General features: G+C 33.8%; 1 protein-coding gene across 3 annotated transcripts in view; it reads right to left on the bottom strand.

Annotated features, from left to right (window-relative positions):
• LOC145259769 (chitin synthase chs-2-like) overlaps nt 1-13605 on the bottom strand; it is a 298156-nt gene extending 284551 nt beyond the window's left edge. For all 3 annotated transcript variants that reach the window (XR_013864204.1, XM_080117512.1, XM_080117511.1), the window contains exon 1: nt 13177-13605. Coding sequence is in view for 2 of the 3 variants with exons in the window: in XM_080117512.1 (XP_079973638.1) it covers nt 13177-13278 (102 nt within the window). In the remaining variant the exon portion in view is untranslated. The remainder of the gene's footprint in view (nt 1-13176) is intronic.
• Between the last annotated feature and the right edge of the window lie 808 nt (nt 13606-14413).

The raw sequence follows: 14413 nt of genomic DNA, 5'->3' as shown, positions 1-14413 counted from the left end.
CCAAACTTTACAAAAATGCCTTAATAAATCTTGCTTTCCTGTCTGCTGGAAAACTGCTTCTGTGGTACCAGTTTTCAAGAATTCTGGCGAAAGAACTGACCCAGTAAATTACCGCCCCATTAGCCTCCTCCCTCTTTTTGCCAAAATATTTGAGACCATAATTAACCAAAGCTTTAGTCCATCACCTTACAGATGATAAACTTCTTACCGACCAACAATATGGATTTAGGCAAGCCTGTTCTACAGCAGACATTCTAACTGTAATCTCTGAGCGTATATACCATTCACTTGACAAAGCAGGGGAGGGTAGAGCGGTAGCTCTAGATATATCTAAGGCTTTTGACAGGGTATGACATGAAGGTCTTCTCAGGAAAATTAAATCATACGGTATCACTGGTAGAATACTTAGCATAATTAAATCCTTCTTAGATAAGAGAAAAATCCAGGTTGTCCTCGATAGTCATACATCTAAACAATATGATATAAATGTGGGTGTGCCTCAGGGGTCTATCCTTGGACTTCTATTATTCCTAATATTCATAAATGAACTCCCTGACAAAATTGTCTGTGAGATGGGTATATATGCTGATGACACCACGCTCTATAACAGACACGACAGAAAAACAAATGAACATATATGTAAAGAAATGGCAAAAACACTAGATAATAACCTCCAATCTGTAGTGAAATGGGGACAAAAATGGATGGTCACATTCAATGCTGCCAAGACTAAACTTGTTTCCTTCAATAACTACAAGAAACCTTCCCTACCACCAATAGCAATGGCCAATGAATCTATCTGAAAGTACATCTTTTAAACTCCTCGGCCTAACGTTCACAGGAAACATGTGTTGGAACAATTACATTGAGAGCATTGCCAGGACCGCTGCGAAAAAGGTAGGTTCTCTCTACCGTGCTAGAAAGCTACTGACCCCTGAAAGTATCCTGTACCTCTATACGGCCACTATTTGCTCATGTATGGAGTATTGTTGTCATATTTGGGACGGTGCATCTGCTACTAGTCTCTCACTCCTAGACAAGGTTCAAAAGAGAGTCGCCAACCTAATAGGTCCTGAACTATAATCTAAGCTTCAGCCTCTGTCTCATTGACGCAATGTAGCATCCCTCTGTTCTACAAGTATTTTAATGGTGTATGTTCTGACACGCTGCAAGCACTTGCACCCCCTCTACGTAAATACCCCCGACAAATCCGACAAGCAGCAAAATCCCACCCCTTCACAGTAGAGATCCCTAGATGTAAGAGAACCTTCTACTCCAGTTGTTTCTTCCCCAGAACTGCTAGACTTTGAAACTCCCTGCCAGGTTCCTGCTTCCCCAACTGTACTGATATGCAGAAGTTCAAGTGTAACGTGAACCGCCATCTTGCCGCCCAACTCCCCACCTAGTACCCCTGTAGTCTGTATCCCTAATAGTAGCCCTTTACATCAAAGTGGCAATGTGCCTTGTTTGGGGTGAAAATGTAATAAAAAATCGTAAACGATCTAGTCAATGGCTTGATCGTGCTGAGTGTCCCAAACACTTTCAAAAACCAAAAAGCAAAAGATTATGGTGACAGTTTGGTGGTCTGCAATCGGTGTTATCCACTACAGCTTTTTCGGAACCAATCAGAGTATTACAACAGAAATCTACTGCAATCAACTTGCCGAAATGCATGGTGAATCGACATGGTCCAATTCTGCTCCACAATAACGTGCGGACACATGTTGCAAAATTAATTCTGCAGAAACTCAGACTTGGGATACGAGACTTTACCACATCCTCCATATTCTCCAGACCTTTCGCCTACTGATTGTTGTTTTTTAAACATTTAAGCTAATTTTTAAATGGTAAATGTTTCGATCCAAAGAAAAGGTGGGATCAGCTTTCAAAAATTTTGTTGCATCACAGCCAATAACTTTTTATCAACGAGGAATAAATAATTTTGTAGATCGATGGCAGAGATGCATAACTGTGCTAGACTCGTATTTTTATTAATTTTACCATTTCTATTGTTCCTTTTTTAAGAATAAATATTTGTTTCTGAAATCGGCCATTATTTTTGTAACAACTTAATAATAATTGAGCATATATATTATAATTCCACAATAACCAAGACAACCATATATCACAATATGCATTTTATTCTACGATGTACATGTTGTGATATGTTGTTGCTTTGCTAACTGTAAAATTATAATATATATATATATATATATATATATATATATATATATATATATATATCAAAAAGTTTTTATTCCATGTTCCAAAATATTGTCCATCTTACCGTTTATTTCATTCAATATGTTAAAATGTTCAATTCTTGACAGCACCTGTTTCGTAGCGCAGAAAAAGACCATTGCAACTTCTCTTTCGATTGAATTTGCAATATTTATTATTCGAACAAGTGATACAAAATAAAGATAATTATTCTTTATTCCATGGAGTTTCAAAGAATGACTCTTTTCTTCAGAGGAAAAACAGCAAAAAAAATTATATAGACTAGCTATAATTTGTCCGATTAGCAAAAAATTTGAAACAATTTTATCTTTTTTCAAAATGTTTAATACAAGATGGAAAAAAGCAAATTCGCACAATTTTCTAATTTCAGTTCAAGCTAGGCCGAAAAACTGCTGAAGCAGCTCGCGATATCAAGAAAGTGTTTGACCCAGGAACCACTATTGAACGCACAGCACAATAATAGTTTAAGAAATTTCGTGACGGCGACGAGAGTCTTCAAGATGATGAGCGTAGTGGTCGGCCATCGGATGTTGACAACAATCAATTAAGAGCCTTAGTGGAAGTCAATCCACGCACAACTATTCGAGGACTTGTTTTTGAATTAGACGTAACATATACGACTATTTCCATTCACTTGAGAGAGATTAAAAAGACAAAAAAATCTTGATAAATGGACGCCTCACGAATTGAACGACAACCAAAAGAAACGCCGCTATGAAGTGTCATCTTCCTTTCTTTTACGCAACAAGAACCACCCGTTTCTCCACCGAGTTGTGACTTGCGATGAAAAATGAGTTCTTTATGATAACCAGCGACGCTCAGCTCAGTGTGTTCTTTTTTTGTTTTTGTTTTTGTTTTTTAATGTAGGCGAAATCATTACGACAGACAATTACTGTCAACAAATGAATGAAATGCATCAGAAACTTCGACAACACTCAGCATTAGTCAACAGAAAAGGTCCAATTCTCCTCCATGACAATGCCCGACCGCACGTTGCTGAACCGACACTGTAGAATTTGAACGAATTGGGCTATAAAACACTGTCTCATCTGTCATACTCTCCAGAAGTGACGCCTACTGACTACCACTTTTTCAAGCATCTCGACAACTTCATGCGTGAGAAATGTTTCAAAAACTCAAAGAGATATCAAAAACACCTTCAGTAATTTCATCGCCACCAAAACGCAAGATTTTTTCGTTACGGGCATAAATACACTTGTTTTGTGTTGGCAAAAGTGTGTTGATTCTAGTGGTGCTTATTTCGATCAATAAATTTTTGTTTGACCCGAGATATGTTCATCTGAATTTAAAAGTTAAAGACTACAGTAATTTTTTGTCAACCTTATAGATTTGCAATATATAATTCGCTAAAATCGATCCGAGAACCGAACCTATCTAAACTTCTTGAAGTCATCAAAAGTTACTTCAGAAATGCAAATTAATAATAAATGCTTAGTATTTATATTTGTGTAAAGTGGAAAAAGAAACGGGTTATTGTATATATTATCTAATTATTAATACGTTAGCGCGTGTGTTGCTCTGTGTGCCACGCTTACATCTTTTTTCTTTCGAGTGGCTGTCGTATAATAATTGTTGTGTCCTTCCATTTCTTGTAATAAATAATTTTGCCAAGAATTCTTCATAAGTTTCGGTTTCGTTTTCGATTATTGATGATGGCACTCAACTCATTTATTTGTTTATTTTTGAAATCACTACTTTACATTGTTTTTTAACTGTCATGCTTACATTATTAAATAGGGGAAAATAAATAACTTACCTCTTTTTTATTATTCTACACGCTACTGTATTAATATATAGACTTCCTTAGACAGATATTTTTACAGTTTTAACAAAAGGACTAGAATAATTTGATGGTGTCTTAATTCATGCACACAGAGTGCCCAACAGCAATATATTACTTATGAAACATGCCGCTGTGGAATTTCCACAGGTCCTGCTAGTTAATGATTATATATCAATTGTTTCCTTTTTTAGGTACATTGGTGAATAAGAGAAGCAATGATTTTATTGTTCGTTTTTGTTTTTTGTTTTTTGTTTTTGTTTTTGTTTTCGTTTTTTGTTTGTTTGTTGGTTTGTTTGTTTTTTTGTATGATTTGTAGTAGTTCTTGTGTGGACTAATTTATTAAACAATTTTCCAACACAATAGGCGATTACAAATATAGTTATTCAAGCAAATTTGCCGTTTAGTTGTAAAAACAAGTAGTTTTATATATATATATATATATATATATATATATATATATATATATATATATATATATATATATATGTATATATATATATATATGTATATATATATACATGTATGTATATATATGTATGTATATATATGTATATATATATACATATATATATATACATCTATATATACATATATATATATATATATATCCACAAGCAAACAGCGCCACAGCTTACACAAACCATGAAAGTCGTAGACCAAGAGTCCGAGATTTGAGTTTCTCGCTCCTGAGTTTAGATATGTTTTACTAATAAGCCTACGTGAGTGCGAAAATCGAGTCTAGTACATGGTTTGCGGCTTTCAGGGTTTGTTGTGTCACCATGTTTCAGCCAACTATTTTTGATTGTGAAAATAATTATATATACTATCTCACATTCACAAAAATCTTATATATATATATATATATATATATATATATATATATATATATAGTAACGGTTTAGAAGGCTGTCACAATGCGAGGAATGAAATATAGTCGCATTGTGACAGCCTTCTAAACCTTTACTACATACCTATCCCACACAATGCTTCAAGCAAACTACACATCAATCATATATATATATATATATATATATATATATATATATATATATATATATATATACTAGCAAAAGTACCCGTCGTTGACTGGGTTCAAAAACAGCCTACAGAAAATGGACTCTGATTTATGAAAGTATGATAGGTTATGAAAAGGAAGGATTGTAAAGAGATAGCTTTGAATTTGGGGGTATCAAAACCAAAGCAAAATACGATGAAAGTAAAAATAAAATAGATAAACCACATAATTTATTATACCATACCTGTTCACACTGAAACATTTATCACAACATTCTGTGGATCTATATTAAAAAACCTTGTTAAACATTGTGACATATTTCTATTCTATGGAGGTTAGGTGCGAACGAACACCCCATAATTTTATTATACCATATTTCTTCAAACTGAAACATAATTATCAATGTATACTTACGCAGATAGATATGAAAAGTCTTTATTAATGTTTGTGCCTATTTGCATTCTATGGAGGCCAGGCGCGAACGCAGACTCCACAATTTTATCATACCATCCCTATTTAAGTTAAAACATACTTATCAAAGTATTCTTATGTACATCTATATCAAAAACACTTGTAAACGTTTTTTTTTTAATTTTTAATTTTTTTATTTCCATACTTTGTGGGCTAGGCGCGAACGCAGACCCCACAATCGTAATAAACCACCGTTTAGTCTACAGAGTCGAAATTTGATATACTGGGTACTCAGATTTGGGAGATTTTTGGCCAGAAATTTGGCGATTAAGAGGTCAAAGTTCAACGATTTGACCTTTGAGAACTCTACCAAACTCCTCCGACAATTTTGGGTCCGCGCACTGTAAATTTTAGATATAGGTTCCTTGGACATGGATCTAACTTAATAACTTGATTTGAGCCCAAAACAATAAATTTTAAGGGGTCATAATAGGGGTCAAAGTTTTAAAAAAATTGACCTCTGCAGTCTCTTCCAAATTACTCAGACAATTTCTGGTCTAAATATTTGAAATTTTGCATAAAGGGTATTCAGAGATAGGGCAAGCTTTTTCAATCGAAAATATTTAGTTACCAATATTTAAATGTATGTATGTATGTCTGTTTGCATGTCTGCCTTAGACTTTCAATAGAGGCGTCGGATTTTACCAAGATCAGTATCGTTTTGAAGTTCGACCTTTCATACGACAAATATCGAAAATTGGGTAAAAACATTAATATCTTCCCTTTCAACTAGGCCCTTTTCTACAGGGGGGTCACTTTTTTCGCCGATATTTTTTGAAGTTATCCTCTCCTTTAGATTGTCGAGCCTTAATTTTTTAAAATGTCGCTTCCGGCTTGGCGGTGGTCGTAACAGCATAAACGTTAGGTTTTACCCCGATCTTTTCCTCCTTTGGGGTACGGGTCCGAGCCTGCCTTCCTACTACCACATTTTTTCTTTTTTTGCTTTATATATATATATATATATATATATATATATATATATATATATATATATATATATATATATATTACAAAGGACTCACCTCTTGTTAAGGTCCGGTAGCCACTCGAGGATTAGGGTTAATGAGTGTATAGTAGTCAATGAGAAAATGTAGTAATCGTTAACAGTGGAAAATTGGTAAATTGGATTACTTTAGGGAACAGCTCATCAAGAACTTGTTTACATTGGACTTGAAAACAACCATATTGCAATCAGTTGGAAAGCAGGAAAACGGAACAGAGTTCCACAGTCGTGCAGTTCTAAGAAAGAAGCTTTGTTCATGGAATCTATGTTTAGGTTTGGGCACATATAAAGAGGGAGGGAAATTATTGATAGTAGTTTCAGTTAGAGGAGTGTTTTTCGTGAAAGTCAGCCCAGGGAGGGACATAGATTGGAGCTCAGACGAGCACTTGCCTTGGAAATAACGATAAAGCAGAGACAGGCTCGCGACATTTCTTTGTGTGAAATAGGTTGCAAGGAAGAGAAAAGGGCTTCCTCCACTAGGCTATGACGTCGATTTTGAATTCTGTCAAGGCAGGATTAGCTGCTTATAGAAGCTCCTGCTCATATATGGCAACAGTACTCCATCCTAGGACGTACTTGGCTCTTATACAGGTAGAGAATTGCATCAGCAGTGAGATATCTACTAGAGCGGTAGAACGATCCCACCATTTTTCCAGCAGCCTTGGCAACAGATTTGATGTATGTGCTCCATCTCAGATCAGGAGTAAAGGTCAGACCCAGAGGTTTGTCAAAACAACGAGCTATTCATTTCAATTGATCCCAGACGGTGATCAGAGCGTTGATGGAGTAAAGATAGAAGCTTGGTTTTAGATACATTAAAATTACCAGCCATATTTTTCCCAGTTGCACTACATGCTCAAGATCAGAAGAGAGAGAATCAGAGAGAACTTGGTCATTTACGGCCTTTGAAATGTTACTATAGATGTCATCAGTATAAATGTCTATGAATGATCTTCAGATGTGATTTGGGAGATCATTGATGTAGATCAAGAAGAGAGTTGGGCCCAGGATGGACCTCTGATTGAATCCTGCATTAATACTGTGAGCTTCTGATTTCTGTCCATCAACTACTACTCTTATAAACCTATAAGAGAGAAATTTCCAGCTATACCGTAGCTGGAGATTTTGTGGAGTTGACCTTCATGCCATACTCTACCAAAGGCCTTTGATATGTCAAGATAAATTGCCCTAGAAAGCAAGCATCCATCGAGAGATTCTCTAATCCTATGAGATATAACTGTTAGCACATCTGCTGTAGATCTAGTGGAACAGAAACCATATTGCATGTCACTAAGGAAGTTATTTTTGCTGAGGTGGTTGACTACTTCTCCATTTAACACAGATTTCAGCAACTAACTCATGACGCACAGGAGACTGATTGGTCTGTATTGAGAGAGAGATAAGCGATCACCTGAATGCTTAAATACAAGACATACTGATGTGGTTTACCAGGGTGTTGAGAAGTAATTCTCCTTAAGACAACGCTTAAAACGCTTTGAAAGCATAGCAACAAGTTTTGGGAATATATATGTGTCCCCCTCTCTATCTTAAGAAATGACTGTCCCCGTCTCTCTTTAAAATGTGCCCGATATATGTCTCCCTAATATAACACCCCCTATGAAACATATTCATAAATTTGGTGGCATGACCAGGATATATTTATGTAATATATATTTATGTAATATATATATATAAATGGTAATTAGTAAAAACCTGATAAAGTGCTCAATACTATTGCAGAGCAAATATGTGTTTTATTTTTTAATACCGTTTTATCTCTTTAGTTACACATGTTTCGTTTACCGAATCATATTTACGATCCAGTAACTTTGTCATATATATATATATATATATATATATATATATATATATATATATATACACTGTGTCAATCGCTTTATTGCAGATTAGTAAAATATCAATATTTCTCTAAATATACGTCACAAAAAAAAATGAAAAATGTACCATAAAAGGGCCGCTTTAAGGTTAGTTATTTCCCAAAATTTTATTCACATTCATGCTATATTCACGAAGCTATGGCATTTATTTTGTTTTCATTTTTGGAAGAGTTCAGATCGGAGTAAAGGGGAACAATCACGAATGGACGGAACGTTTGCAAAAATTTTCGGAAAATCACAACAAATACAGCAACAGAGTAACACAACAGAAAGCGTTAATTACTGGCACATTTATTAAAATAAATTCTTTTTTAACGAACAATTTTTTTATTTTTCTTCTTTTTTTAAAAAACAAAGTTTTCGTAAAGAGTGTTTTCAGATAAATTAAGATGTATGAATAATTTGAAACAGCCTCTAACGGAAAAATGTGTGATTTTTTTTATTTCTTTATACACATTACAGATATACACGTACAGACACCTCATATACAAAGAAAAGTAACTGTACCTATAATCCTAGCCACTAGACGATACACGAGCATCGATTAATGAAACGCGTATACTTTATATACTCTAGACATACATAAAGACAGTTATATAAACCCGACAATACATTTTTTGTTTTTGTTTTATTAAACAATTTTCGTAATAAATTAAAATCTCGAAATAAATCAAAACAACTTGAAGATTAATAAAGAGGTTTTAATAATATAAAACAGTCACTAGTAACAGAACAGTTTATTTATAAAAGATTACCTCTATTTCCAGAGAAATTTTTTATGATTGTCTCCCTTTGTCTCGAAATGAACTCTTCAAAAATGAAAACTAAAGAAAGCTCAAATCAATATTTGTCAGTTTTGCTGCATACAATATATATAAAAATATTTTTTTTTATATTTTATAGTTAAGATTTGAAAGGATCGAACACCCCCCACCACCCTCCAAAAAAAAATTAGAACAATCAGCAGAATCATTTGTCGTACCTTAATTGGTCGTACATGATCAGTATAATCGTAAATTTAATTTGAAATAATTCAGAATATAGATGTTAATGTCATTGTTTTGGATAATCGAATTGTTTACATGCTTTGATTATTCGACCTACTATTTTCATCTGGTAATGTTATTTTTATAGCGTTTAACCTCTGGCCTTATTCAGTTGCGTCATCGAATCTATACGCGTGACGGGTATTTGGTTTTCTCCCACTGCAAAAACTGTGACATCAGAGTCGGAAAGTGGTATTGAGAAATCACTGCCCCCGAGGAAGGGCACTCTGACCTGCAAAGCATGCCTGGACAGACCCGTTGGTATTCCCTGGAAAGGGCGCCTCAGACGATTAGCAATAAACTAACCCCATTCTCAAAGAGAGAAAGAAAAGTTTGAGATAGTGGGCCTGCTAGAACTGCACAGAAACAGTATTACACCGCAATCAACAGGGACTAGGTTATTACAGGAATGATATAATATCTATTAATTTTGGGGGCTGAGGATAAAAATCCCAAGACGTCTATTACATAATAAAAAAATCTTTCAGCAATAATCAGTTCTACGTGACAATATTCTGGAGGTTGAAGGTTCGATTCTCACTATCGGCGATACCAGCTAAGAATTAAATAAAAATTATTTATTGAAAACTTCTACCCAATCGTAACTGACGGAACGAGAACAATCTACATTCGTGGATTAAATAAGTTTCGTTCGAAATTCAGTACAGATCTCCGGGTTCGGCAATACACACCCGAAGAAGGCCGAAGATTACATCGGTAAAAACATCGTGAAAATAACACCCAAGATGAAAACAGTTGTTAAAAAGATCCAAATAATACAAATTATGAATCGTCATCAAAAAAAAAAAAAAATGTTGAAACAACAAAAGATTTTTCTGAAGATGTTAATGTTATTGTTTTGGACAATAAAATTATTTATTTATTTATTTATTTATTTATTATTATTATTATTATTATTATTATTATTATTATTATTATTATTATTATTATTGGCGGGACCTGTGGAAATTCCACATCGGCATCTTTAATATGTAATATATTGCTGCCGGGCATTCTGTGGGCGTTTAGCGTGAATGGTGACCCCACAATATTATTGTAGCCCTTTTGTTAAAACTCTAAAAGTATTTATCTAAGTAATCTGGTTAATGTAGTGTCAGAATATATCTGGCCGTTACGGTTTATCTCCAATATTCTTATAGGAGTTTGTGATATATTTCCATTGTATGGACGCCCGGAAACCCCACGATATCATTATACCATCTTTAGACAGAACAGATACTACCCTTGGATCCTAGCCAGAAGACTAAGAAGATATATTTTAGTTTTACGTATTACCCAAAACATCACTTAACATTTTTTGTTTACATTGCGTCTTTGGTGATCGCGATATTCGATTTATTAAAGAAAGGATGATCGAAGATGATAACTAGGGCTATATTTCAAGTATATATCAGTTAATATCTTATGTGTTTTTAGAGTAATGTGGTTCTCGATTGATTAACTGTGTCGGATATATATTCAAGAGTCAAAACAATGATAAAAATATTCTCTTGTCATAGACCTAGTGATAACATACTACGAACATTAAATTAACGTCTCCATATATTAATTTAATGTTCGTAGTATGGCATGACCTTCTATCCTTCTTTTAAACAAACAGATTCTCCTGATCGAATAATTTATAATGTGGAAACCGTGACACACGTACATACGTACGTACGTTAAAGATACTACGATATTAATATATAGATTATTATTATTATTATTAGTAGTAGTAGTAGTAGTAGTAGTAGTAGTAGTAGTAGTAGTAGTAGTATTACTATTATTATTATTATTAGTAGTAGTAGTAGTAGTAGTAGTAGTAGTAGTATTACTATTATTATTATTATTATTATTAGTATTATTATTATTATTACTATTATTATTATTATTATTATTATTATTACTATTATTATTATTATTATTATTATTATTATTATTATTATTGTTGTTGTTGTTCTTCTTCTTCTTCTTCTTCTTCTTCTTCTTCGGACTACTATTCGCATTTTAGATGTTATTCTCACAAGATTTCAACCGATGTAACCTCCGACTTTCTTGGAGTGCATCTAGTCGAACTCTGGAATCTGTATGTTTACATCAGTTGCAACGGATAACGTCGTTAAAAAAATAATCAATGACAGTCTTTTGGAGGTTGATGGTTCGATCGTCACTTCAATAACCATTAAGAATAAAATAAAAATTACTTAAGACTTGGCTGATGAAACGAAGACAATCTACCCAAATACATTAAATAAAGGGTTGTTTGGAATATCGTATTGATTCCTAAGTTCGAAAAAAAAATGCACCTGAAAAAGGGTGAAGTTTACATCGGCCGAAACGTGGTGAAAATGACAAACAAGATTAAAGAATGTATCTGTACTTTTGAGATGAGGATTGATAATCTGAATTATTTGGATTACTGTTCTCATCTTAGATATTATTCTTAAAACGTTTCGGCCGATGTAACCGACCTTCTACAAGTGTATCTTATCGAACTAGTCCGCAAGGATCCGCAGAGCAATAGATAAAATATTAAGTAAATTCAGATTAAGTGACACTCTTTTGGAGGTTGAAGGTTCAATCCTCAGTGCGATACTAAGAATACAGCTACAAATTACTTAACACTTCTACTCCGTCATAGCTTACAGAACAAGAGTATGCTATCCCCGTGTATAAAATAGTTTCGTTTGAAACTTTGTGCCGATTCCCGAGTTTGACAGAAAGATTCCAAAGTTCGACAAGATGCACCTGAATAAGGCCGGAGGTTATATCAGCCGAAACATTGTGAAAAACAACACTGAAGATGAGAAGAGTAGTCCGGATAATCGAACTAATACAAGGTTAGATTAGTTATCTGAATAATCCAAATAAAATGAATTATAAATCCTTGTCTTAAAAATTCCAAACAATATACTTCTTAATGAAATAAATAAGACCTTAAATTACCCACGTTTTAGGGAATTTGAAATGTCTAATATTTAATGCAGATAGTTTATCTCGAAATATCGAAATATATAATGGAACACGGTTAAGTGCATTAAATCAGAAGTTAAGATTGAATCAAATAAGTTTTACAAAAGAAAGAAATAATAAAATAATTTAGTTTGCTTTTGTCTTTCTTCTCCACACTGGCATATTTTCTGACATCGTAATAGGCTTTAATAACTCTTCTATATACATGATACACGGGACGCTTCATACAAATTATATAACATTATTATAGTAGCTCGAATAATCCAAATAATATGAATTATAGATTCTTATCTTAAAAATTCCGAAACAGTATACTTCTGAATAAATAAGACCTAAAAATCACACACGTTTCAAGAGAATTTGAAACAAAATTTAATAAAGAGTTTTTACCTCGAAATATATCATGAAACACGATTACATACATTATATCACCGTGTAAAAGATTGGATCAAATAAGATTTACAACACAAATTAAAATATAAAATAATTTAGTTTACTTTTGTTTTTCTTCTCCACACTGGCATATTTTCTTACAATGGCATAGTTTCCTATAAATCATATATATATATATATATATATATATATATATATATATATATATATATATATATATATATATATATATATATATATATATATATATATATACGGGATGCTCCATGCAAACTACATCACTTTATTAGAAAGAAATAAAAAATAAATAAATAGAACTGACATCAACTTACGTAAATTTCTTTTTTCTGGTAGCGTGCCCGGATTACATCGAGTATCGAAGGGATGTCCAAACTCTCAAGTTTGATGAGGTTATCGGCACCCATCATGGCCATGTTTCTTCCTCATTCAGTTGCGTTCTTCCCCTCCACAACAAACGATATTGAAATTAATGAACGACTGCTTGAAGCAGATACATCCAACAATATGAGAAACGCTTTACGTCTGTGCCGAGATAGTCTGCACACTGGTAAAACCACCTTATCTGTTCAACATTCACACGTTTTCCTGTTTTAACTTTCTTTTTCAGATTCGACAAGCAAATGAAACTACTTTCTTTTTTTCTTCTTTTTTTTAATTCAATGAGAACTTGCATAGCATAAATTCACTGACGCATTATACGTGTTCGCCGAAGCGTTGTCTGGCCTACAAGCTTGCGACTTTTTATTCTTTTAAATACACGTGTTAGTACAATACATGCAGTAGCGTGCAGAGGTCGGGTAATACTAGGAGTTACTCATAACATATACTGTCAGACTATCGCTTATAGTAATCTTGGCCCTGTCGGTGGGGCATTAGAATACACCGACTGCTCCCCTGCAGAGAGTAAAAGTCCCTCAATGGGGGTCCTGGATATGACCTTAAACTATATCCAGCGGTGAGGCCCCAGCTTGCGGGCTTTGGGGAGTGTGGAGCCACCCTTTAATTACAATTGCTCCCAGGTCCACTCTAACCCGGAGTGGTAGTACCTGTTAGGGTTCCAACTATGGGTTAAATAGAAACCGACTTGAAAACAACAAATATATTCTAGTAAAAAAATTTTCTTCAAAATCTTTGGATTCGGCATTAAATAACCCGAAAAGGGTTGATATGCCGTAAAACAAAAAACAACCAACAACCAATTATAGTAATCTTAAGCTTTTATGACCTGAATTATGATGCAGATGATAAAAAATATTTTATCGTTAATTTTACTTAGTTTAAAGGGTAATAATACAATGTCTACAAACTGGAAAAAAATTATGAAGTAAAATAGATAAACTACCACTGAGAAATTTTGCATTATTTCATAAACTTACCTTGATTATTATCTATAGTGCTTGAAAAAAGTGTGTTTATCACAACAAACGAAATATCCACTCTCTGCGACAGATGGCGGCATACTGAATGTAAGCAATGGACAGTGGCAATCTGAAGGAATCGGGCATTTACCCAGATACTGAACTAATACGTACAAGGCGTGTTTGAATC

This window comes from Euprymna scolopes, chromosome 35 (genome assembly GCF_053919585.1).
Source record: "Euprymna scolopes isolate OS-2025 chromosome 35, ASM5391958v1, whole genome shotgun sequence".
NCBI lineage: Eukaryota > Metazoa > Mollusca > Cephalopoda > Sepiida > Sepiolidae > Euprymna > Euprymna scolopes.
Note: the sequence above shows the minus strand (reverse complement) of the source record. Positions and strands in the feature narration are given on the sequence as shown.